Source organism: Schistocerca americana, chromosome 5, assembly GCF_021461395.2.
Source record: "Schistocerca americana isolate TAMUIC-IGC-003095 chromosome 5, iqSchAmer2.1, whole genome shotgun sequence".
NCBI classification, from domain to species: domain Eukaryota; kingdom Metazoa; phylum Arthropoda; class Insecta; order Orthoptera; family Acrididae; genus Schistocerca; species Schistocerca americana.
In genome coordinates this window covers 682446347-682471288 of record NC_060123.1, presented here as the reverse complement: position 1 = coordinate 682471288, position 24942 = coordinate 682446347, and the positions used below count along the sequence as shown (strand labels likewise).

General features: G+C 42.1%; 1 protein-coding gene across 1 annotated transcript in view; it reads right to left on the bottom strand.

The window, feature by feature from the left end:
* Positions 1-16432: 16432 nt before the first annotated feature.
* LOC124615685 (UDP-glucosyltransferase 2-like) overlaps positions 16433-24942 on the bottom strand; it is a 51148-nt gene continuing 42638 nt past the window's right edge. The window contains exons 6-7 of the mRNA XM_047143715.1: positions 22104-22326; positions 16433-17518 (exon numbers count right to left, since the gene is read on the bottom strand). Coding sequence (XP_046999671.1) covers positions 17218-17518; positions 22104-22326 — 524 coding nt within the window. The 3' untranslated portion in view covers positions 16433-17217. The remainder of the gene's footprint in view (positions 17519-22103; positions 22327-24942) is intronic.

Genomic DNA, 24942 nt, shown 5'->3' with positions numbered 1-24942 from the left:
CGTTTGTATTCCTTTTTGCTTGCTTCATTTACTGCATTTTTATATTTTCTCCTTTCATCAATTAAATTCAATATTTCTTCTGCTACCCAAGAATTTCTACTAGCCCTCGTGTTTTTACCTACTTGATCCTCTGCTGCCTTCACTACTTCATCCCTCCAAGCTACCCATTCTTCTTCTACTGTATTTCTTTCCCCCATTCCTGTGAATTGTTCCCTTATGCTCTCCCTGAAACTCTGTACAACCTCTGATTTAGTCAGTTTATCCAGGTCCCATCTCCTTAAATTCCCACCATTTTGCAATTTCTTCAGTTTTAATCTACAGTTCATAACCAATACATTGTGGTCAGAGTCCACATCTGCCCCTGGAAATGTCTTACAATTTAAAACCTGGTTCCTAAATCTCTGTCTTTCGATTATATAATCTATATGATACCTTCTATTATCTCCAGGCTTCTTCCATGTATACAACTTTCTTTCATGATTCTTGAACCAAGTGTTAGCTATGATTAAGTTATGCTCTGTGCAAAATTCTACAAGGCGGCTTCCTCTTTCATTTCTTCCCCCCAATCCACATTCACCTACTACATTTCCTTCTCTCCCTTTTCCTACTATCGAATTCCAGTCACCCATGACTATTAAATTTTCGTCTCCCTTCACTATTTGGATAATTTCTTTTATCTCATCATACATTTCATAAATTTCTTTGTCATCTGCAGAGCTAGTTGGTATATAAACTTGTACCACTGTAGTAGGCGTGGGCTTCGTGTCTATCTTGGCCACAATAATGCGTTCACTATGGTGTTTGTAGTAGCTTACCTGCATTCCTATTGTTTTATTCATTATTAAACCTACTCCTGCATTACCCCTATTTGATTTTGTATTTATAACCCTGTATTCACTTGACCAAAAGTCTTGTTCATCTTGCCACCGAACTTCACTATCTCCCACTATATCTAACTTTAACCTATCCATTTCCATTTTTAAATTTTCTAACCTACCTGCCCGATTAAGGGATCTGACATTCCACGCTCCGATCCGTAGAACGCCAGTTTTCTTTCTCCTGATAACGACGTCCTCCTAAGTAGTCCCCGCCCGGAGATCCGAATGGGGGACTATTTTACCTCCGGAATATTTTACCCAAGAGGACGCCATCATCATTTAATCATACAGTAAAGTTGCATGCCCTCGGGAAAAATTACGGCTGTAGTTTCCCCATGCTTTCAGCCGTTCGCAGTACCAGCACAGCAAGGCCGTTTTGGTTAGTGTTACAAGGTCAGATCAGTCAATCTTCCAGACTGTTGCCCCTGCAACTGCTGAAAAGGTTGCTGCCTCTCTTCAGGAACCACACGTTTGTCTGGCCTCTCAACAGATACCCCTCCGTTGTGGTTGCACCTACCACGTTACCACTGTAACGAAAAACCTTAACTGAAAATATTGTAATAAAATACGTTTATTCCATAAGTTTCCTTCAGACGGAAAGCATCCGTTGAGCTGACTGAGATGTCACTTTTAACTTAATGACGGCATGTGCGATCTGTATCTATGAACTGCAGTATGTCCAAATAAAAATATGAAAAGTAGTAGCTGCCCGAGTTTGTTTGCCCGCCATTAAGACAGTGCGATGCGGTGACGAGCTGAACAATTACTCTGACGTCCACTCTCAGTAATGTACTACAATATATAATTTGAACATACTAAATTCTGACCAATATTTAACGCGTTCAGGGTCGTGAACGTACTTAATACAGTTATAAAGTAAATTCAATGGTAAATGTTACGATAGAACAAACTCTGGCCAATCAGTAGTTTTCATGTTTTTATTTCAACATGCTACAGTTCCTTGACCATAGATGATACAGATAGCGCATGCCGCCAGTGAGTTAACCGTCACATCTCGATCAGCTCACAGATGAATTCTGTCTGCAGGAAATTTACAGAATTAACTTACTTCTATTATATTATTTTCAATACAGGTTTTTTCATGAAAATTGTGGATTGTTTGGTTGTATCGAAAATGTATGTGAAAGGCAGTAATACTTCGCTCCCCCTCCCACCGGAGGTTCGAGTCCTCCCTGGGGTATGGGTGTGCTTGTTGTTCTTAGGATAAGTTAGTTTACGTAGTGTGTAAGTCTAGGGACCGATGACCTCTGCAGTATGGTCCCTTAGGAATCTACACACATTTTTTTTTATTTCGCTCCACACATAAGATTGTCCTAAAAACATAAAAATTTAGCCAGAGACTTAGTTCATGAATTACCAGATTGACGCTTAGGATTAATATCATTACCATGCAGATGGGGAACATCGTCTATGTAAGTAAATACTAAAAACTTTTAATATGGCTCATTCCATTGGTTGTCTACGTAAAAGTATGTGAGGAAAGTTACAAAATATTAATTGCATGGTCTTTCGTTTTTTCTGTTGATGTTATGAACTTTATAACTTAATTTTACGCACTGTGAATATTGGTAAAATTTTTTTCCGTTGTAGAAGCATGAACGAACATTTGGAATCTTGCCTCTAAAAGGAACAGTTTCAAAGCAAACAAACCGCACAAAGCTATGCAGCACATATTTTTCGGTATAACATTTTTTCACTGAAGCTTTTCATATCGGAAGAAAACTGCGACCAGTTGTTGCGATGTTTGATTTTCACCACATTTAGGACTCGAAACAAAACAAAAGAGACAACAATCCCAAGAAATATTATATAATTCTAAAATGAAGTGGAAGATGCGTTTTATTTCCACTTTTTTCGATAGGATTGCAAAGAAAATAATTGTGGATCAATTTCAATCGCCTTAACGTACAATTACATTTAACACATTTAGCTAAAATTTTGGTTTAGTTTGTAGTGAAGTCTATGAGAGACATCACGACTACTCTCGCCAAATAAAAGCAGCTATTATCGGAGCAGACATAATCGGGATATTGTGAACAAAACTTCATTATGTGGGTTTACTCAGTGCTTATACACTTTAGTAGTAAAACGTGTTAATTTAGGTTCACAATCAGTACAGGCAATTTAATCAGCGTAACGCAACATTACTGCTGTTTCTCTGGGTCATAGATATTGCTAAAGCAAGTGCATGTATTGTTGTCATCAGTGTTCCGTTTTAATTGTGCTCTTTGCTGCTAAATTAACCGAGCTTCTTTTCACCAAGCCTACAAGTCAAATGTTTCAGGCACCGGAAATGCCCTTATCGGTGATACTTTACTAGCTACCATTACTGAACATATTGTCTAGCACAGGTTACACAGCTTGTTTCTTCTGTTGTTCGACTTAGTAAAATAGTTTTGTCAATAATTGGACAGGGAATGGGAGATTAATTTTCAACGTCCCGTGGACATCGAGGTCATTAGAGACCGAACACAAGCTCGGATTAGGGAAGAATAGAGAAGGAAATCGACAGTGCCCTTTCAATCTACTGTCCCGCAATTTGCCTCAAGCGATTTAGGGAAATCATGGGAAACCTAAATCTGGATGGCAGGACACGGGTTTGAACGGTAGTCGTCCGTAGTTCGAGTGCAGTGTGCTAAGCATTGCGCCAACCCGCTCGGTTGTTCAAGAATCAATGTATTGTATCTTAACATAGCCTCCTTTGTACAATGTTGTTTCAGCAACTGCACTAGATCTAGCAAACGTCGTAACTGTAAATTTGTAATGTGCAGAAATCGGCGGTGGTTGGTAAAATAGTATACGCTTTCTTATAACAGCATAAAAAAACATTTCATGTATGTTTTTGAGAAATTCTCTGATAACAGAACGTTCACTGCCCAACGGATATTTTGTCTTCCAGTTTTGAGGAAGCCAATAACTAAATAACACTCAATGTAGAAAATAGGAGGAGTCAGCGTTCATAAAAAGCATATGGTGGGGGAAAGTGAAGTACCATGATTGTTTGTTTATTGTTACTCTTTCGCCTGGCCGATTGTTAAAAGTGTAACCATTGGAAATATCGCTGAAACTGTGGTAATGGTAGTACTATATTTGTCGTAACAATACAGCAAGATGTTAAACTCAGTGTTTCAATCCTGCTACAAACGGGAAAAATTGCAATGTGAAGCCTCACTTCCGAAATAACAGTTATTGGCTTTATTCCGACCGTCAAGTGACTTACAATTTCAGAAGTTAACATTGCAGAGGTAACGTGTGTATGGTATACGTGTATCTATGGTCAAAGATCCAGTTCCTTCTTTGTACTCATCTATGGAAAAATGCAGTATGCTGTCCGCGTCTGATTGCTGTATTTCGGTGAGTACACGCTGACGTATTCGAAGTCAGTTTCTACGCTCTTACTGAATCGTTTATAACGTCACAAATATTGTAGTAATTTTGTAGCTCTCCAACCATCCATAAGACGTCTTTGGTTTATATGAAATTAGCTATAGTGCCCAGCGTTGCCCAAGATATTTAATATTTGCCACACTGACTGTCGCAGTGGCCTGTTGATACTCGTAGCGAATGCTAGCCGCTTGGGAAACTGGAATCGCTCTAAATGTAACATCTATTCTTCCAGTTCAGTTTCTACTGTTTCAAGTAGGGCTGTGTTTGAGCACGATTCGAACTGTTGGAACAGTTTACGTCACAGTTGAGATATCTCGGCTTCTGTTTGCTCTTTCGATCGACCCGTGAATTACTGCCTGGCTATGTGAATTTTAATAACAAAAATCACTGTGTGAAACACGGACTGAAATATCTTCATCCGTAACTACGACAACTAATCGTTAAATAAGTTCGATTCTCGGTCCGGCACACAGTTTTAATCTGCCAGGAAGTTTATTTTGATAAATGTTTGGAATCACGCTTCTGTCAAATCATCGAGCTTTCGCTCGCCTTGCGATCTATTGACGTCTGGTGGTACTATCTACAGAACGCGTATTGCCGCTGAATTTATTCTCCCGATAGGAAATACAGTCAGTTCACCACGATATATTTCTTTTGATAGGCATTTAATTTTTCATAAATTTTCTTCATGTTTTCATCTGAATATAGAAATTTGAAGTAAATCGGCTAAGAACTTTGAAGTAAATCGGTCAGTACATTTGGGAACAACGTTTCTCCTTTTCATATTTTATATATTAAGAAAACATAAAGCCTCTGTCAGACCAAATGTACATTAGGAGATCGTGTAGAAATTTGAGATCAGTCGGTCAAGAACTTTTAGAGAATTTTGGTTAACAACCTTTCTATTTTATACAGACATACATGCGTCAAGCCAGATTACGAAATGTTATGCAGACAGTCATCTTCCTCTTGTCTTAAAGGCAGTGTCCAAAACTTCAAGATCGGAATAAAATTGTAGGTTTGTATTACAAACAAACGAACTATTCTAAGAACGTATGAGCATTCCAAAAATTTATAGTACTGACCACATGGGAGCTATCCCATAAAATGTATTGACGTCGTTTTGTTTGTGAAATACTTGAGTCTTTCTTGCTGTCTACATCATATTATTAGTCAATGTCTCCAAAATACGGGATGGTGGAGGCTCTTCTCACACGTTACTCGCAAGTTTGCATTAATTTTTGAAGTTTCTTATCTGCTCTGCAATGCGTTTCATTGAACTTAAAATTTAATTGTACCCTGTAGGGCACCTACTATCTGTTTCGGACCGCTAATATTCTGAATTTCTGCGATGTTACGATTTGGCCCCGTGATATTGTGCTTTGCTGATTGAATCTCCTCCCAATGTGTGAGTACCCGTTCCTTCAACGTTTGAAAGTAATTCACCGAATTTGTAGAACTGTGGCGTTGTAGATTTCAAGAAAACTTTCTTCATTGCAAATATCAGTGTATTAATTTGTGGTAACTGTTGTCTGTCTCTGCCACTCACTGCAATGCTTGAACCTGGACATGTAACACGCAATAAGTTTGGCTACAATACATTAAGCAATTTCCCCGCTTTTAACATGTATGGAGTTGCATATGTGTACATCAGTAGGACCCTCACGTTTTTTAAGCTATGTGAACATAGCACCAGTCGATCATTAATGAATTTAGCAACCAAACCTTTTGTTGCCGCCAAAGATTTGCACTAAATTGATTTAGATCAACTTTGCACATAGAACCGTTGTGTGAAGATAGCCGTTGTTTATTCCTAATGTAAGAAGCATAATTATTGTTCAGTTCGAAATTTCATCGTACATCATTTACGTTTATTACAAGTTCGGCAGAGGATTATTATATCATCAGTGGTTAATAGCATTGTCAGTAGAAATCCATGTTTTCAGCTTTGATGACAACGAAGTGCAAACGGTGCAAAAGTTAACTTAAATGTAACTGACTGTTCCACTGTGTGAAAAGTTTGGGAACAAGAATGAGAAGCGTTTAAAACGAGTCATTGTTGTCGACGTCGAACTTACGCAATTTAGCTTTGAGTGTAATGGGATTGATCAAAGTATGAGAAACAGAATAATACAACTTATTTTTTCTCTTCCTTGGTATGTAAGGAAAATGTATGGGATTAACGAAAATGTATAATAATTCGGCAGTAGTATTAAAATATGTAAAATTATGTAGTTTAGTCTGAAATATGATTAATACTTCAAAATATGTAATTTAAAACTTTGAAATGAGGGTCTTTCAGTGTAATTAGTCGACGTTTTGATTTGTCTTATAAGTACATATAAACGAACAAAATATACAATTACATAAAATTCGGTCCTAGTTAGCAGGTTTTATTCCATAGAGAAGCAGATGTGCCCAGTGACTGTATTTATTTTAAATAGTAAAGGGTAGAGCAATCAGTTGCAAATAATGGTAACTGCGTATCCAGATTTCGGTTACTGTGCTGCCATCTTCAGCGCAGAAAATGTAAGCTACAGCATTAAACTGGCACGTAGTCCAAAAGGGGCTATTAATGTCAAAGGTTGAGTCCACGCTAAGTTGATGTGTATCGATAGGCCTTACTGACTGCTACTTCGATCTTTTTTGTGCAGTTGGAATCACAACAGTTATTAATTATTTACAAAATCTCTGTTAAAGGAACCTTCTGCTCGAACCAGCTCAGAGGGATAGGACAGACGTCAAATGACATGATCCGAACCGACGTAACCACCTTCACCATAATTACCCCGTTGCATACTTACCTAACATACATAAACTCAGACGGCTATAGCACGGAAACGGTACGTTTCCTGACATGGATTCCGGTTCAAAATATTATGTGTGTATTGTGTATTTTATATTACACAGGGGACCTAGAAACGATGGAGAGGTTTCGTCCCGCCGAAGCCCTCAGTGGTTCACAACCCCATAACAGGCCACAGCAGTCCACCCTCCTCACCGCCTCCCTACACCGCAGGGTTATTGTGCGGTTCGGCGCACAGTGGACCCCCCCACCCCCCACCCCCTCACCCCTCCCCAGGAACGTCTCATATCAGACAAGTGTAGCCCCAAATGTTTGCACGGTAGAGTAATTATGGTGTACGCGTAAGTGGAGACAGTGTGTGCGCAGCAATCGCCGACATAGTGCAACTGAGGCAGAATGAGGGGAACCAGTCCGCATTTGCCGAGGTAGTTGGAAAACCGCCTTAGAAGCCATTCCCAGGCTGGCTGGCCCACCTGACCTCGACACGAATCTGCCGGGTGGATTCGTGCCGGGGCCGGCACGCCTTCCCGCTCAGAAGCGTCGCGTTAGACTGCGCGGCTAGCCGGGCGGGCAAATATTACGTACTCATTCCCCTTTACAAGTACTAAAAGTTTGCAACGGGTATTTCCGAACACCCTGTGTGTATTACTAGCTTATTAATTCATGTACAGAGTGTACGACTACAGAAATTTGTTTCTTCGTTACGATACCCGTTTCGTTTTATTTTGTTAAAACGTAGATAAATGTATGATTTTCTCGTTTCTTTCTTTCTTTTAAAGTGGATCAGAAAAATACGTACCTTGATCAGGTGTGGCGATACCTTATTGTCGCGGGGCAAGTAAGTACACTTAACGGAGACTATTCTTTCTCAGGGGGCAGAGGTGTATATCAGCAGTTTGCAGCCCTTCTCCCAATTTTACTGGGTATTACCTGGACATTATTTAATAACAGTGAAATGAAACTGTTCTGGCCTCTTCAGGAGACCAAAGCAAGGAGCATAGCATACAGTGCGTACATAAAGTTCGGGAACACTTTCAATTATTTATTGCACAAGAACCAAACATTGTACAGAAATCATACATATGTCATTTTGAAGAGAAACCCTGAAAGTTCTTTTTTTTTTTATTTTTTTCATGTATACCGCCGCAGCGTAGTTTGGTAATTTGCCGGTAGTCACGGCTAGTCGCAAACATCGCGAGTTCAGATTCGGAGCGAGCCGTGCTACAGAAGAGGACAGCTGTTTCATGAAATGGCCTCCCCGATCGCCAGATCCCACTCCGTCTGACTTATTTCTGTGGGGACAAATTAAAGATCTGGTGTATGTACTGCCTCTATCACGTGATGTTGCAGAGCTCCGGGAGAGAATATGGGAAGCGGCTGCCACAGTTGACGATGCTATGCTGGGACGGGTATGGCGAGAATTCGATTACCGTATTGACGTCTGCCGTGTCACTTATGGTTCGCATATCGAATGTTTGCAAAAAAAAAATTACTTTCAGAGTTTCTCTTCAAAATGCAATATGCATGACATTTGTATAATGTTTAGTTTTCGTGCAATAAATGATTGAAAGTATTGGGTTGGGTTGGTTGTTTGTGGGAAGAGACCAAACAGCGAGGTTATCGGTCTCATCGGATAAGGGAAGGATGGGGAAGGAAGTCGGCCGTGCCCTTTCAAAGGAACCATCCCAGCATTTGCCTGGAGCGATTTAGGGAAATCACGGAAAACCTAAATCAGGATGGCCGGACGCGGGATTGAACCGTCGTCCTCCCGAATGCGAGTCCAGTGCGCTACCACTGCGCCACCTCGCTCGGTAATTGAAAGTGTTACCGGACTTTATGTGCACCCTGTACAGGTTGTTTGAAGAGGAATGTCACATACGTGCGTATGCTGCGGCTGCGATACGATTTAGCAGGTCATCAGTCACACCACACCAGACGTTCACTGAGAAACTAACAAGGAATCTTCGTTCCCTAGCGTCATGTGCGTTCTCCATCCATGAGAATTGCGGATGTTCATCACACCATCGAGTAAATCTAGTCTCGTCTATGAATATAATGTATTGCACAACGTCTCTGTGTACAGCCAACCATTCACAAATTTGTGGTCTGCCTACTGAGTCATAAATGTTGCGCGACCTGCACATGGAATGTAACGTACGACATACTTGCGTTTGTGGAATATCGAGCTGACGGCTAATGCACTGTGTATTGGTTGTAGGGCTCCATTGCAAAAACGTTTTCCATTTCCTGAACTGACTGGACGGCCTCACGTTTCGATGTTATATGTACACTGGTTAGTGTTCCAGATTCATGTAATGTTTGAAAAATCCTAGGATATACCATGGCACAAGGAGTTCGTTGATCAGGGAAATATCCACATCCGCAGGGGCACTGCCATTACGGTACCCGTACGCAATCAACATGTGTGCATATTCCGCACGGGTGAACGTATGCGGCATGTTGATATTCACGGACTCGATGGACTTGTTCAATTAGACAACACTCAATCACGACAAGCACACGGCCTCAAGACTGTTCACTGATCCAACCCACGATTGTGCGTGCACTGGATGCACTTGCAGCTGTTGCCTCGGTGGGATGTCATGGTGCTGCCATCTGTTGTAGAACCTCCACACCTCTTGCAGAATGGATCAGTCATGTGTCCCACCGTCATTCTGTCCACCACAGAACCTACACAGCATTTCGGTGTAGTACTATTCACATTTGCCTTCTTATTCATTCATGGATTTGTGTCGTTTTCAGCCTGCTCCAAAATCAAGTTACATTCCTCCCGAATCACCCTATATCTTGACACCTCTAGTTCCTTCCTAGTTGTTTGGTGAGAACATGGAACTGCTTTCATCCAGCTGCAGTATTGATCCGTGTGGGTTCTGTCTCTTGCTTCCTTAGGTGTGTTAATGATCAGTTCTCTATTGTATCTGGTACTAGTCTGTCACTTCTTGCCGAGAGGATTTCAAAGGCACGCCGTTTCAGAATACTGAATAATAAACTTGAGAATTCATACTGAAAACAGTTTGGATTTGTCTTTTTTGCAAAGGTCAACATTTACATACCCATTTAAGACGTTACGTTAATGCTCTTTTTAAATTTCCTGTTTGTTATTGTTAAAAAAATTGCAGCTCAGAAATTGTCGTAATAGTTTGGTTAAAATACAAGTTTCAAGAAACAATATTGCAAAAAAATGGAAATTTCAAGGTAAAATTCACGTTGGATGGTTTTTTACGGTTTGCGTTAAAACATGACCCAACACTTCGTCGTTTGCTCATTGTTTATCACGACAATATCAGCTATCGCACAGTATGTCACTTACCTCATTATTTGACGGGAAAAACATTCAAAATCTCCTTGCCCGATTTCGCCGGATTTATCGCCCAACGACTTCTTTTTGTTTTGTTATGTCAAGGAGAAAAATGCCTGGAAAAAGATTTTCGTATCTTCGAAAAAGGCTTGAATCTTTCCAAAGCCATGGTTTCGTTCTAACATCACAGTGGAATAAGTGTTTCCAGAATATGTTATTACACATGGAGAAGTATTTAAATTTTAAAACCGAATGTTTTGAAAAAGAATAATTTGAACTAAAAATATTTTCGTTTTAGTATTTCGCAACAAAATTAAAAGTTGCCTTTGCACAAGCAATCAGTTGAATGTCATTTCATTTCGACAACAATATAGTGAACTAACAAGACGAAGCTTCTGACAGGCACGAAACTGGCTCGAAGTCCCAGCAGTTACGTTACATTTTCATGTCCCTTCCTAAACTACACATTGCATTGTAACTTGCGCAAGGAAACACTGGTTTTAATGTAATTCCCTCTGCTAGATATAAACCATAATAGTACTTCAAAAATATCGTTGTCTACACGTCATCATGTATCAAGAAAAGAAGTATGGTCCAGTACAATATTTCCATTAAAATTTACTAAATTGGCAAAAGTTAAATCCTTTAATGTCTATTTTTTTAGCTCGTAATTTTTGATAGTTTCCAGATCCCTTATCCATTTTCTAATAATTTCGCTGCAGAACGTAATAACGTTGGAAACTCTGACATGAAGAAAATAAACGTACAACATTCAGCATTCCTAAATTTTTGAAACAGTGTATTGACGAGTCATGTTTTCATCCTGAGAATTACAAATAATAAATTTTCCTTTTTGTTTGGTAATGCAGATTGGTGGCATCTTCGCGAAACGAATCAGTTGCGTACATTCCTAAACGTTTGTTGCTGACAGTAAATGCTTGATTACCTATATATGAAGACTAGTGAATGTAGAGAATTCCGGTTGCATCCAAGTCAAGGGCAAGGGGTCTGTGTAAGAACTGATTATTGTCTCTACATCACGTATATTATTTTTGTAAACTGTTCAAGTATAGCTAACAGTCAAACACAGCATCTGTTTAGGATGTTTAGGAACATCCCTCCCCCCCCCCCCCCCCCCCGTACGTATACCAACTCAGGAGAATTGTTAATGCCAGAAGGAATTTATGTGACTGTTCAGTGGGCCATTTGTTACTGTAGCGTTAGAGCTGTCAGCTGTATAGGCATTCTAATGACTTCTCATGCACTAACGAGTAAGCGTTCGTGGGTCACGCCACTCATTTGTGGGTAGAGACCTTTAACCAAGTTGCTGCTTTTCGAAAAGACGCGCAGCGTTCACAACAGTTAACTAGAGTCGACGGGAGGGTAGATATCACGAAGATATCCCAAACGGTTGATAGGAACTCTTGTCTGTTGCAGCGGCCACATGATGTTTGTCCATACGTTAGTGTGACAAGCGAAATGTGTACTAATTCCAAAATGTAGCTTTGTGAGTGGGCAATCAGACTGCTAACATGGTCAATGTTTTCTCCTGCTACCCCAGGAAAAGTTTTGGATGTGAAGCACATCGCCATTAACAATTACACAATATCCGCTTTTAGTATGCTGATTAAAACTATCATATAACGAGAGAATTTTATGACTTTCTAAATCAAAATGGTTTAAATGGCTCTGAGCACTATGGGACTCAACATCTGAGGTCATCAGTCCCCTAGAACTTAGAACTACTTAAACCTAACTAACCTAAGGACATCACACACATCCATGCCCGAAGCAGGATTCGAACCTGCGACCGTAGCAGTAACGCGGTTCCGGACTGAAGTGCCTAGAACCGCACGGCCACCGCGGCCGGCTTATGACTTTCTGAGAGATTTCTTTGGCAAGTGCTAAGAAAGCGGTATATAAAATATCTCTGGTGACGGACATGTGCGCCTTGTGCTGTTGCAGCAGTAAACAGTTAAAAATTTCTGTATTCGGCATCTTACGCCAATATAGGTATATGACATATTTATTCGAGCTGTTGACTTTCCATAGCTGTTTTATGAACTATTGTATCTGAATGTTTGATTCCTAAAATAGTTGTCATGAACTGGTACTAAAAAGCGATTGCATTTGGTTTAGAACCATGTTTCAAAAAATACGTTATCTTTTGCACTTAATAGAATAAAACTATGTCTGTGCGTGTGTGAGGGAGGGAGGGAGAGATAGAGAGAGAGAGAGAGAGAGAGAAATGTTGAGCCAAGAATTGTAACCGAAGCCTTGGCTTGGTGGATCTATTCAGGCAAGGTTTTGACTTTTAGTTCCAAATTCTACAGAAATTCTTCTCAACGCTTCCCTGAACTATCACTACTAAGACAAACGGAAGAGAGTTGAAGTGCATTATCCATAACGTTACAGTTGTTTAGAATGCGAATCTTTCACTCTGAAAGATGGTTCTGCGCTCCTATTAAACATCCTGACAGGTTAGAAAAGTGTAAACTGATTCAGTGCATGAACCCAGGAGCTACTCCCCTTTCGTTAGCTTTCATTGGGCTGCGATTATTTACCGTTCTCGGTGACAGAGGCGTGTGCTACAATCGATTGCTTTCGCCCTCTAATTCCTTTCTACAGCTTCTTCTTCGCTTTTGGCAGTGTATTAGACCATCATCGATTCAAAATTTCATTTCTGTGCTCATCGATGCTGCACAACCACCAGTATAAATGTCCGTTCTACGTGTGATAGATTCACTCGGCATTATAGCCGCATATGCAGCTACTTTTGTCGTTATCAGCAAGTGCGCTCATTTAAGAAGCTATCACGGACTTTTTGTTTCGGTTGTGATCGCTGCCAGCAGCTTTATGGGTTTCCATTTATCTTTCCCTGCTCACTGATTTATTATATGAGAAAATTGATCCAAATTTATTTGTGCGGCTGCATGCCCGAAATTAAATGGACTATTCATAACGGCGCGAAAAGTTGAAAATGAACAATTACTTCAAAGTTGATGAACGTTGTACGAGAGCTGTCTTTTAGCTTTTTTACATAACACAGCCAGTGGTGCTCTTCAGATGCGGCGTTGCAATTTACTATTCGCTTTTGTTACAAAAAGAGCAACTTTGAAATTGGTTGAATAGTTTATTAGCATGCCTGTTAAAAGAAACACTTTTCCAATAAAATGGAAATTTGATGTGATCCTTTTCGTTAGAAACATTTTTAAGATATTTGTTGAGGCGTAACTCACGATAAATGGCACGCATCAGAAAGACTGTCTATAACTGTTTTGCATAGTTTAGTCTTGGTCCTGGTTTCGTCTGCAGCGTATTTCGTGAATGTCGATCAAGATCAGATACTGTTCCAAAAAACTTCAATGTTATCCTGTCATGATTGAAGGAGGTCGACAAGAGACTTACTGCGATGTAACAAACACTCTTTGGCATACTGAAGACTATGCTGCATTCGATCGCTCGTGGAAACGTGATCTTTTCCCGGTGGATTCCCCACAAAAGAAGCTCAAAAATAGGCTCAATGGCAAAAGAGTCAGATTGCGGAAATGCAAAATATGTGTTCAGCTTCGTAATGGAAGGCAAAAACTCTGTATGAATGTACGAGACGGGGCCAAGAAGCAATTCACAATACGTATGACAATACATATAGTACCGGATTTGTGTTCCTCATAGTTGCAACATTTTAACAAAATATATACGTCAGTATCACATACAGCTGCTGCTGTACAAACTGTCTCGAAATATCAGCCGTACTGCAGGTGAAAGACAGCTACATGGACACCAGTACGTGCTATTAAGGTATTTTCTTTGTTGACATGTTACGAATGAAATGACCACAATTAAAGTGCTATGTGCAGCATCAAGCATTTATTTGTCGCTAGACTGAAAAATTGAGCGAACCCATTGATGATAGAGAAACGACATTGAAACAAGTCCGTGAAAAAAGTCAGAAACTAAACAAAGACACAACAACCTGGAAGCGTGTTACTGTGTCCGATTTTATGGTGACAGATACGCCCGCTCTCCATTATTCATAGGAAAAACTGTAGCTTGGTATATGTGACATCGGAATAGCTTGTGTGTCCGCCGTTTCCCTGTTGGTCACAAGCTACTGGGTTATTTATAATATTGCTTCTTAAAAAGTAAGTATTGGCTTACGCATACGTGGATTCATTTCTGAGTTACGAACAAAATTCTGCGATCTTTTGTGTGCCTCTTTCTGTGCATCGTTCAAGGGCTGCATCTTCGGATATATGTTCAGTACTGCTTGGCGGTAATGTAGGGCTTTTGGTTTAAGTGTAAAGTCCTGTCCAGAATGGTGATGAATCTCAGCTGCATAATTTGTTTGAAACCATTGTTTCAGCAGCTGCATGAATTGAGGATTGTTACAAGAATCTGAGCGATGCCTTCCGTCGTTACGAACCTTAATCACAAGCACAACTAGAACTGATGTCTCAAAATATACTTCTACTGACATCGTTTTTTATCTTTGAAAGTGACAACAAATTTAATTAATAAATAAGAACAGAAATGAACTATAGCTGTTGCGAACTGTAAAACGTGAGATATGGAGGCAACAATGCTGCCTTTCCACCGCTAAAACCTTTGCGATATGTGAAATATGTGTGGAAACAGTAATTAGTGAAATTTTATATTTAATGAGGTAAAACATACATCGGTCTACACCGACGCAAATATTAAGACAAATGTATTTTATTACCTTACAGTCTAATTAAATAAATACTGTACAATAACAATCACTTAGATTATTTAACAGAATAAAAACACTGGAATCTAGGCTGTTCAACACTGAGAGCATCCATCTTCTACTTACGTGATATTTGTGGAGATTGTTACTAATGTGGACATGGACTATGGAGGAGAGCTGAGCGTACCTGGAGGAGGAGGCACCTTTGGTAGCATCGATTCCGTCTTTCCATCTCTGAATTCTCACTCAACTTTGTTCATCGTAATTCAGATTTACTCACGTTTGTGAAACAGTGATCCGTCAGTTATAGACCCCTGTCATCGACTAACAAAACAGACAGATTTGCTTTCGATTGGTGATGACGTATACTCGCCAACATTCACTGGAGAAAATGCTCAAGTAGCTTCAGTTGACAACCGTGCGTGTAGTCTGTAATTACTGTTGGGGTGGATATGATTTTACAGTTGATTTCCAAGGGAGAGTTGCAGAAAGTAAGAGAAGGATTACGAAGCAGAACGCTTGCAGCCGACTACAGTGGTAAAAACACGGGGCGATCTCGGACCACGGGTCATTATAAGGCGTTCTCTCGATACAGGAAGTGGTGCTTCGGTGGACATGTACGAACATAACAGATGTCAGAGTGCACCGTTCGCTACCAAATTTGAATCTATGTGGTGTCATAATGGTAAGGGCCAATGTTTGGCGGTTTGGTAAGTGCAGTGCTCAGCGATCTTAATTCTACTCCGACCTCTGGACTGACTTGCCCAGACCTACAGTTTACGACTCCAAATAACGGCCAAGTCGGAATTCTCAACATTAACAACCATTTACAGAGTGTAAACAACAATAAGTAACAGATAAAAATCTTACCACCGACCGTGGGTCGAATCCCGGGCCATTGGATGTGTAACGTGACACTTCACCACAGAGAAAACCAAAGAGCTACACTAGAACACTGAAACCTTAACTGCCTGTTGTCGAACGTCACGAATTGGCATCATACCAATGCGACGCTAATAACTGGAAGGTGAACTGTTGTTGTGCCACACTTTCAGTAGGTCCAGATTCTACACGAAGCTACCAACGCTTCCTACACGTACTGCCATCTCGTGCGTGTGATTTTGTTTTCCTCCTTGAAGAAATTAATTGAAGTATAAAGGGGTTTTGTTTTTCCTACGTGGAAAGTAGATGATAAACAAGTGGTTGAAATGAAACGGAATGGTTCAAATGGTTCAAATGGCTCTGAGGACTATGGTACTCAACATCTTAGGTCATAAGTCCCCTAGAACTTAGAACTACTTAAACCTAACTAACCTAAGGACATCACACACACCCATGCCTGAGGCAGGATTCGAACCTGCGACCGTAGCGGTCGCGCGGTTCCAGACTGTAGTGCCTAGAACCACTCGGCCACTACGGCCGGCAACAAGAGAAAGACAGACACTTACGTATCTGTTCATACATCAAAGTCCTGCTTTGTATCAGCTAGCGCTGGCAAGATCGGGAAATAACTTATTTCAACACTGAGGAAGAGCAGACGGATAAGGAAATGCGAGCCACACGTTTCCGATACTACAGTGCGTGCAGGCAGTTTCATGTCACGGGACGTTTCAGCTGTAAACACGAAGAGCCGCCCGCAGAGACGGCTACAGCGCGCGCAAGTAGTGCAGTCTTGCCGATGTTTCCTTCTAGCTTTCACAGGCACACGAAAACTTTCAAAAGCTCCCTTCACCTTTCTCCATGTCAAGAAATTCAACTACTTTGCCATTTTTTTGGCACAGTAACACGACAAAAACAATTTTGCCCTTAGAACTGTGTGTGTCCCTCTATGCGCCATATACTTTCCTGAGTAATCAGTCAACTTGTGTAGTGGAACGTGTCGGAAACTGCTCTATAATAGTTAGTGGTAAGCAACTACCTACCAATTCATTAATGGCAGTTTAAAGATATTCCCCAATGAAAAATGCTTCTCAGTCTCCAGAAGCCAAGGACTAAGAGATTCCTACTACGAGCTAGTATTCAGCCAGGTATACAAACAGGACGTCACAGGTCGGGCAGCACTTTGGGGGACGGTGTCGGCCCAGTGCGAGGTCACTCAGGTCGCTCTGAACCTCCTCTCGATCCGCGACCTCTTGCGCTTCCTCTGACTGTGCGTGCACAGGCAGTTTTTGAGGAGGATCCAGGTGAGCGTGGTGGTGAGGCAGAAGGTGCAGGCGATGAAGGCGAGCACGTCGAGCAGCAGGTACTGGTACCAGCTGAGCCGCAGCGAGGCGGGCCGCATGTGGAGCGCGCCGCGGTGCCGCAGCACGTACTCCGTCCAGTACACCGCCTCCTCCAGGGGCGTCCGCGGCCGGTCGCGGAACTGCCACGACAGCTCTTTGGCGCGCAGCCGGTACCTGGGCAGGAGGCGGAAGGCACAGTCAGCTACAGAGTCATCTCGTCGGTCAGAGTGCATTGCACTAAATGCGGAGACGTGAAAATTACTCTGCGAAGTATGCTGACAAAATGCTCCACTTCAATGTGACGAACAGTTTGTGACTAGTGACCAGCAAACGAACCGGACTTCTCTTTCCATTTTGCGGTCAGTCGATCGAACTATTAGCCTATCCTCGCCTGTTCCACTCTCAAACTCGCACTATCACCAGTGTCTCCTCCTATTACAATCGCAAACACGGGTGGTTCTCCACCCAGGGAGAGACCCATCCGAGGAACACATATTACGAGGTGCATTCAAATTCTAAGGCCTCCGATTTTTTTTCTAATTAACTACTCACCCGAAATCGATGAAACTGGCGTTACTTCTCCACGTAACCGCCCTGCAGACGTACACATTTTTCACAACGCTGACGACGTGATTCCATGGCAGCGGCGAAGGCTTCTTTAGGAGTCTGTTTTGACCACTGGAAAATCGCTGAGGCAATAGCAGCACGGCTGGTGAATGTGCGGCCACGGAGAGTGTATTTCATTGTTGGCTTGGTTCAAATGGCTCTGAGCACTATGGGACTCAACTGCTGAGGTCATTAGTCCCCTAGAACTTAGAACTAGTTAAACCTAACTAACCTAAGGACATCACAAACATCCATGCCCGAGGCAGGATTCGAACCTGCGACCGTAGCGGTCTTGCGGTTCCAGACTGCAGTGCCTTTAACCGCACGGCCACTTCGGCCGGCTTTCATTGTTGGAAAAAGCCAAAAGTCACTAGGAGACAGGTCAGGTGAGTAGGGAGCATGAGGAATCACTTCAAAGTTGTTATCACGAAGAAACTGTTGCGTAAAGTTAGCTCGATGTGAGTGTGCACTGTCTTGGTGAAACAGCACACGCGCAGCCCTTCCTGGACATTTTTGTTGCAGTGCAGGAAGGAATTTGTTCTTCAAAACATTTTCGTAGGATGCACCTGTTACCGTAGTGCCCTTTGGAACACAATGGGTAAGGATTACGCCCTCGCTGTCCTAGAACATGGACACCATCATTTTTTCAGCACTGGTGGTTACCCGAAATTTTTTTGGTGGCGGTGAATCTGTGCGCTTCCATTGAGCTGACTGGGGCTTTGTTTATGGATTGAAAAATGGCATCCACGTCTCATCCATTGTCACAACCGACGAAAAGAAAGTCCCATTCATTTTGTCGTTGCGCGTCAACATTGCTCGGCAACATGCCACATGGGCAGCTGTGTGGTCATCCGTCAGCATTCGTGGCACCCACCTGGACGACACTTTTCGCATTTTCAGGTCGTCATGCAGGATTGTGTGCACAGAATCCACAGAAATGCCAACTCTGGAGGCGATCTGTTCAACAGTCATTCGGCGATCCCCCAAAACAATTCTCTACACTTTCTCGATCGTGTCGTCAAACCGGCTTGTGCGAACCCGAGGTTGTTTAGGTTTGTTGTCACACGATGTTCTGCCTTCATTAAACTGTCGCACTCACGAACACACTTTCGACATATCCGTAACTCCATCACCACATGTCTCCTTCAACTGCCGATGAATTTCAGTTGGTTTCACACCACGCAAATTCAGAAAACGAATGATTGCACACTGTTCGAGTAAGGAAAACGTCACCATTTTAAGTATTTAAAACAGTTCTCATTGTCGCTGCTGGCGGTAAAATTCCATCTGCCGTACGGTGCTGCCATCTCTGGGACTTATTGACAATGAACGCGGACTCATTTTAGAACAATGCGCATGTTTCTATCTCTTTCCAGTCCGGAGAAAAAAAGTCAGAGGCCTTAGAACTTGAATGCACCTCGTATAGCTCTATTCTTTTACTTTCCAATGGCACCAAATTCAGTAAAACTGATTCATAAATAAAAAAGTTATATTGGTTACAAACTTACAAGGCACTTCGTTTCACAACGCCAGTTGGTAGCAGGGCCCCACATTTCAAAATGGTCTCCTAATTACAATTTTGGTCAAAAAATTTCAGAAAAAATATTTTATCCCTAACTCATTATGTACATTCTTACACCAAATTTTCAGAAAAATCTGTGACGTAAGGGCAACGGCCACTGGATGATTTCACACGAAATTACCCAGCTGGACAATAGTTCCGTAGCTATCTCTGGGTCACCACTTCGCTGGAACATATTCTTTTCTGCATCCTCTTGGCATACACTTTTTAGCTGTTGCTGTTACTACACCAATGAAGCGTTGATACTTCTTATGTGATGGAGGTATCCAGCGAGTGGTGTCATCCAGTTCCGTTGGAAACTTCGTCCAGTCAGCTTTCTGGAATTTTCATCGAGCATGCGGGGTTGCAAATCTGAGTGTACAGTACAAACAAAGCTAGAGTTTGACATTTCTGGCGAATAAGCACCTTGTATCATAAGGTGCTTTTCTGTTCCCTATAGGGTTGATTGTGCTGAGTCCCCAGATCATCAGAATAATTGATTATAGTGGCAGGCTTGAGCTCACGATCAGGGTGACTGATTTCGGTGTATGTTTCCATTCAACCGCCGTAACTCTCGACGCGGCTACCCACGGTGTATAAACCACAAGCATTATAATAACGTAAAATGTCCGTGAAGTGATAGTGATGGGCGCACCTGCTACGGATGCTCACCGATATGAAGCACCGCAATGGTGAGAGGCAACCGGATTCACCAATATCAAGCACGCTGACGGGAACAGAAAACTATAATTTCCACGTGCTTGTTCCTAAAGCACGCTAAACGTAGTTTCCAACCAGACATTGAAACTGCTAATCATATTGTACCATACAGTCAAATTTACAACACTATAGTAAATTTCGAACATAAATGTCAACAGCTAGAACGCAAAGGTTTACATTTACATCGCATATCAAATGTACAATCAGATGAGTCGGTTCTTGCTTGGGAAAACAGGCACACTTGAAATTTATCGATTCCAACAGCATCTGCCACGAATTAGACACACTGAGATGAGTAAATCGTTCATATTTTTTTGGCGTAGAATCAGGGCATGCAATAAAAATGGAGGGTTCCTGTTTGAAAACGCAAAACTTACCCCCGCCCACCCAGAAGGTGTGGTTATGAGATGGTTAGTTGTAACACAGACAGGTGTGCGCTTTACAAATAATAACTTTTCATCTAGAAAATCTTTTTCGTACGAGACCTCGTTTTCCAGGTGTTTCCTTATCTCAACAAACAAACTGTATAGTAAAGGCGATGAGGGAAGCAAATGATCAAACTGATGTTGGAGTTGTTTGTCACAGACAGAATACAAGCATGATACGGTTTGCTGATGATGTACCACTTGTTGCCAGAAGCGCCGAGGGACTGAGTTAGGTCGTTAGTGAAATGCAATGTGTGGTAGCTGTCGGCTGTAATATAACGTTTGTGACGTAAAACAGTAAAAGGTTGTGACTAGAGACTAGACTTGTAAAAAACTGTGTTCAAAAGAGTTTTTTCTTAAGTATCCCATCTGTTTTATTAATTCCGCACACGTAACCCATTCCTATCGCGTATAACATTTTTCTAATTTTGTATTTGCATTTAAGCAGATTACATTTTTAATACAAACTAAACTCTCGTTCACTTTAATTTGATTCGTATGTGTGTGAGTGTTATGGATGCCTTTAGTCTTTGCTTATACAGCTACTTTATTTTTTCACCTTTAAGTAGGTACATTTCATATACCATTACTCATGTCTGAGGCAATAATCCACATGACGGTCGGATTTGGTATTTGTATCACTAGATTCACGCGTTTGATGAGTGAGATTTACACACTTCTTACTAACATAAATACAGTTTGTTATAGCTCCAAATATCGAAATATAGCTGTTTATACCCTCTTTCCTAAATAATTTGTTGGTCATGCGCACGTAGTTACGCCGAAGAAAATCTTAGTGTTGGTCATATTTTTCATTTTCATGTACAATTCCTTCACCAGCAATAGAGCTGTCTAGTGTTTCGCTCCCTACTCTTGCATTTGACTGTCCGCCCCAGTTTTTCTTCTTCGTCTCCTGGACGTTCACTACACGCAGTTCTCTCTGTTTAATAATGTATGTGATAAAAGTTTGCTTAATCGACAGTCCTCCTCTGTTATTTCATGTGAGTGCATTCAAGACTTCATTAATTTGTGTTCCTCTACCTTTCCGTGGCTAGTTCCGTCAGAAATGCTGAGGTGACTTACTTCATCCAGATCTCCTATTCTACAATTGTTGACTCTTAGTTATCTGAGAGGCTGTCCTGGCAGAAAACACTAGCCAACTAGCTACAGCACTGAAGAACAGCATTACACAGAGACTACGACGAGTCTGTGCGAGTATCATTTGCTACGAGAGATGCCGAGAAACAGGGGCAAGATATTTCTCGAAGCTTAACGTTCTGTGCATCAGCAAAGTCTCACGAATCCGTAACAGGTTAACGTGCAAGAAAGGTAGGTGGAACGTAATTGGGAGCATAAGCAGACAACAGCAATTCAAAGAAAGAAGAGAAACAGATATTGCTGTCCCGGGCTATGGAGACTCCACTGTATTAGAGGAAAGTGATCTCACTTTGACCCCGGCGCGGTGATCCTGCGCAGCGCGTAGACGAGCAGGTCGGTGTTGACGTAGTCCAGCTCGAACTGCATGGCGACGCCGTGGCGCACCATGTTGGGCACGTTGAGCTTCTGGTCGGCGAACAGCGGGATCCCCAGCACCGGCACTCCGCAGTGCACCGCCTCCAGCGTCCCCATGAGGCCGCCGTGGGAGATGAACGCCCGCATCTTGGGGTGGCCTGAAACACGTGCACATGAAATGGACTTTGATCGTCCAGACGAACGAAAATCTAGAATGAGATTTTCACTCTGCAGCGGAGTGTGCGCTGATATGAAACTTCCTGGCAGATTAAAACTGTGTGTACAAGATTAAAACACAGTTTTAATCTACCAGGAAGTTTCATATCAGCGCACACTTCGCTGCAGAGTGAAAATCTCATTCTGGAAACATCCCCAAGGCTGTGGCTAAGCCATGTCTCCGCAATATCCTTTCTTTCAGGAGTGCTATTTCTGCATGGTTCGCAGGATGTGATGTGATGTGACGTCCGCAACGACCAAACAGAATGAAAAAAAAAAAAATGGTAGAGCACTTGCCCGCAAAAGGCAAGGTCCCGAGTTCGGGTCTCGGTCCGGCACACAGTTTTAATCTGCCACGAATTTACTGAATTACTATGGTTTGCTAAGGTATGGGCAATGAATAACTGCGGATTTTTATGGATATCATAACATTTTTTATCAATTTATTGCCTCTGAGGGATGTTCACTAAACGTTACCACAAGCACTACGAAAATAATAACACACAATTGAAATAAAGTACTACACACTCTCACATTATGTACGTCTTTGTACATCTATGTACGTCTACGTACATTCAAACTCATACTGAACTGTTATTTCATATTTTTTTGTTTCTCTACTTCTGTCTGTGCAATCTGTTCCATTGCATTCTCTCCAAAGGATGTTTGCTAAAATACACTCCTTCGTGTCAGGCCGCCCAAGACACTCTCTTTCCGCAAACGCTAGCCAATAAAAGGACAGGCAAAGCAAGGCTTCCATAGAATGGCGTGATCTGGACAGCCAATGACAGACAAGAAAACGTATTTCTCAGTCGTTTCAAGTGATCGACCAGGAGCCGCGTGGGATTAGCCGTGCGGTCTTAGGCGCTGCAGTCATGGACTGTACGGCTGGTCCCGGCGGAGGTTCGAGTCCTCCCTCAGGCATGGGTGTGTGTGATTCTCCTTAGAATAATTTAGGTTAAGTAGTGTGTAAGCCTAGGGTCTCATGGCCTTAGCAGTTAAGTCCCGTAAGATTTTACACACATCTTTTGATCGATCAGGATCCCAGTGTATAATCACAGTGCAATATATGTCGTCCGCTAGCCTTTATCGCATCAGCGCACACTCCGATACAGAGTGAAAATCTGATTTTGGAAACATCCCCCAGGCTGTGGATAAGCCATGTCTCCGCAATATCCTTTCTTTCAGGAGTGCTAGTTCTGCATAGTTCGCAGGAGAGCTTCTGTAAAGTTTGGAAGATAGGAGACGAGTTACTGGCAGAAGTAAAGCTGTGAGGACGGGGCGTGAGTCGTGCTTGGGTAGCTCAGTTGGTAGAGCACTTGCCCGCGAAAGGCAAAGGTCCCGAGTTCGACCCTAGGTCCGGCGCACAGTTTTAATCTGCCAGGAAGTTTCGAACGAAAATCTGTTTTGCAATGGTAAGATCGCCAACGTGAATACCATACAGGTAGTTCGTGTCTCGTGGTTGAGATGTCTGTGGAAGCTATATTGACCGTCGGCAAGCAGGATGGGCGTAACGCGTGGCGTCAACGCCTTTTATCGCCCGTAGCTTGTTTGTGCGCTAGAAATGGCACACTCCGTATCAGAGGTCGTGCAGGAACTGATCTCTGATCGTGTACCGTGAGTAGCTAAATCCGAGAAACCACGCAGCGCGGCAACAGCTTGTCGACGGCAGCAGTTGCCGCCAGGTATGGCAGACTGCACACACTGTCGCTGTCAGGCAAACCATTCGCCCACTCTACCAGTAGCAGTAACCTCTATCCCCAACCTCCGCCTTACCCCCGCACGCAGCCCAGATTCTCTACGGAATAGAACTCCCGGGTACAAAACAGTGTCCTCATTATCGAAAGCTGACTGAGCATAGCCTGAGTAATTCACGCTAGGTTTTCACATGACCCACTTCTTTGCGCGTCTAGGTTTTACGACGTAATATCTCCGGAGTTTTGTGTCGTATAGTGATATAATTTTACTGGTAGGTTCAGTGGTGTGTATGGCTATTGTCTGCAACATATGTTGTCAGCAGAGTTAGCTGCAAAGCAGTGATAAATTAAAACGTCATGCCCGATCTGAAGATTTACTGCATGCACGTTGAAAATGTAGTAAGCGATAAATCACTCTCCTTTCATTATTTTGTGGGGATACGGGGTCGTCAGGGAGAAAAAGTTTTTAAATTATGTATCTTGCTTGCTAGAAATGGCTAAGTGCTCTCATTCTGTAATACCTGATAAAGACGGGTATAGTCTGGGTAATTTGCACTCCAAGAGCTACGTTGTGTTCGTGTTAACTTGGAACAAGTAAAAATATCTCGGAAGATACTCATCACACGAAAAAAATTCCTCTTTTTAAAAAATGTTTTTCTTGTTATTGCCAGTCTGCGTGTGATGTCCTGTGTACTTCGGCCACAATCAGTTATTTGTTGCCCATGCACTTGCAGTGTCTCGTTTCCGTAGCAGCTTGACTCAGCGCCGAGATACGAGGGTTGTTTTTTAAGTATGGGCCGTTCGCGCGTATAGTCCCGTAGTTCGCGCGAACGCCGCAACAAGCTACCGCGCCACTTGCCG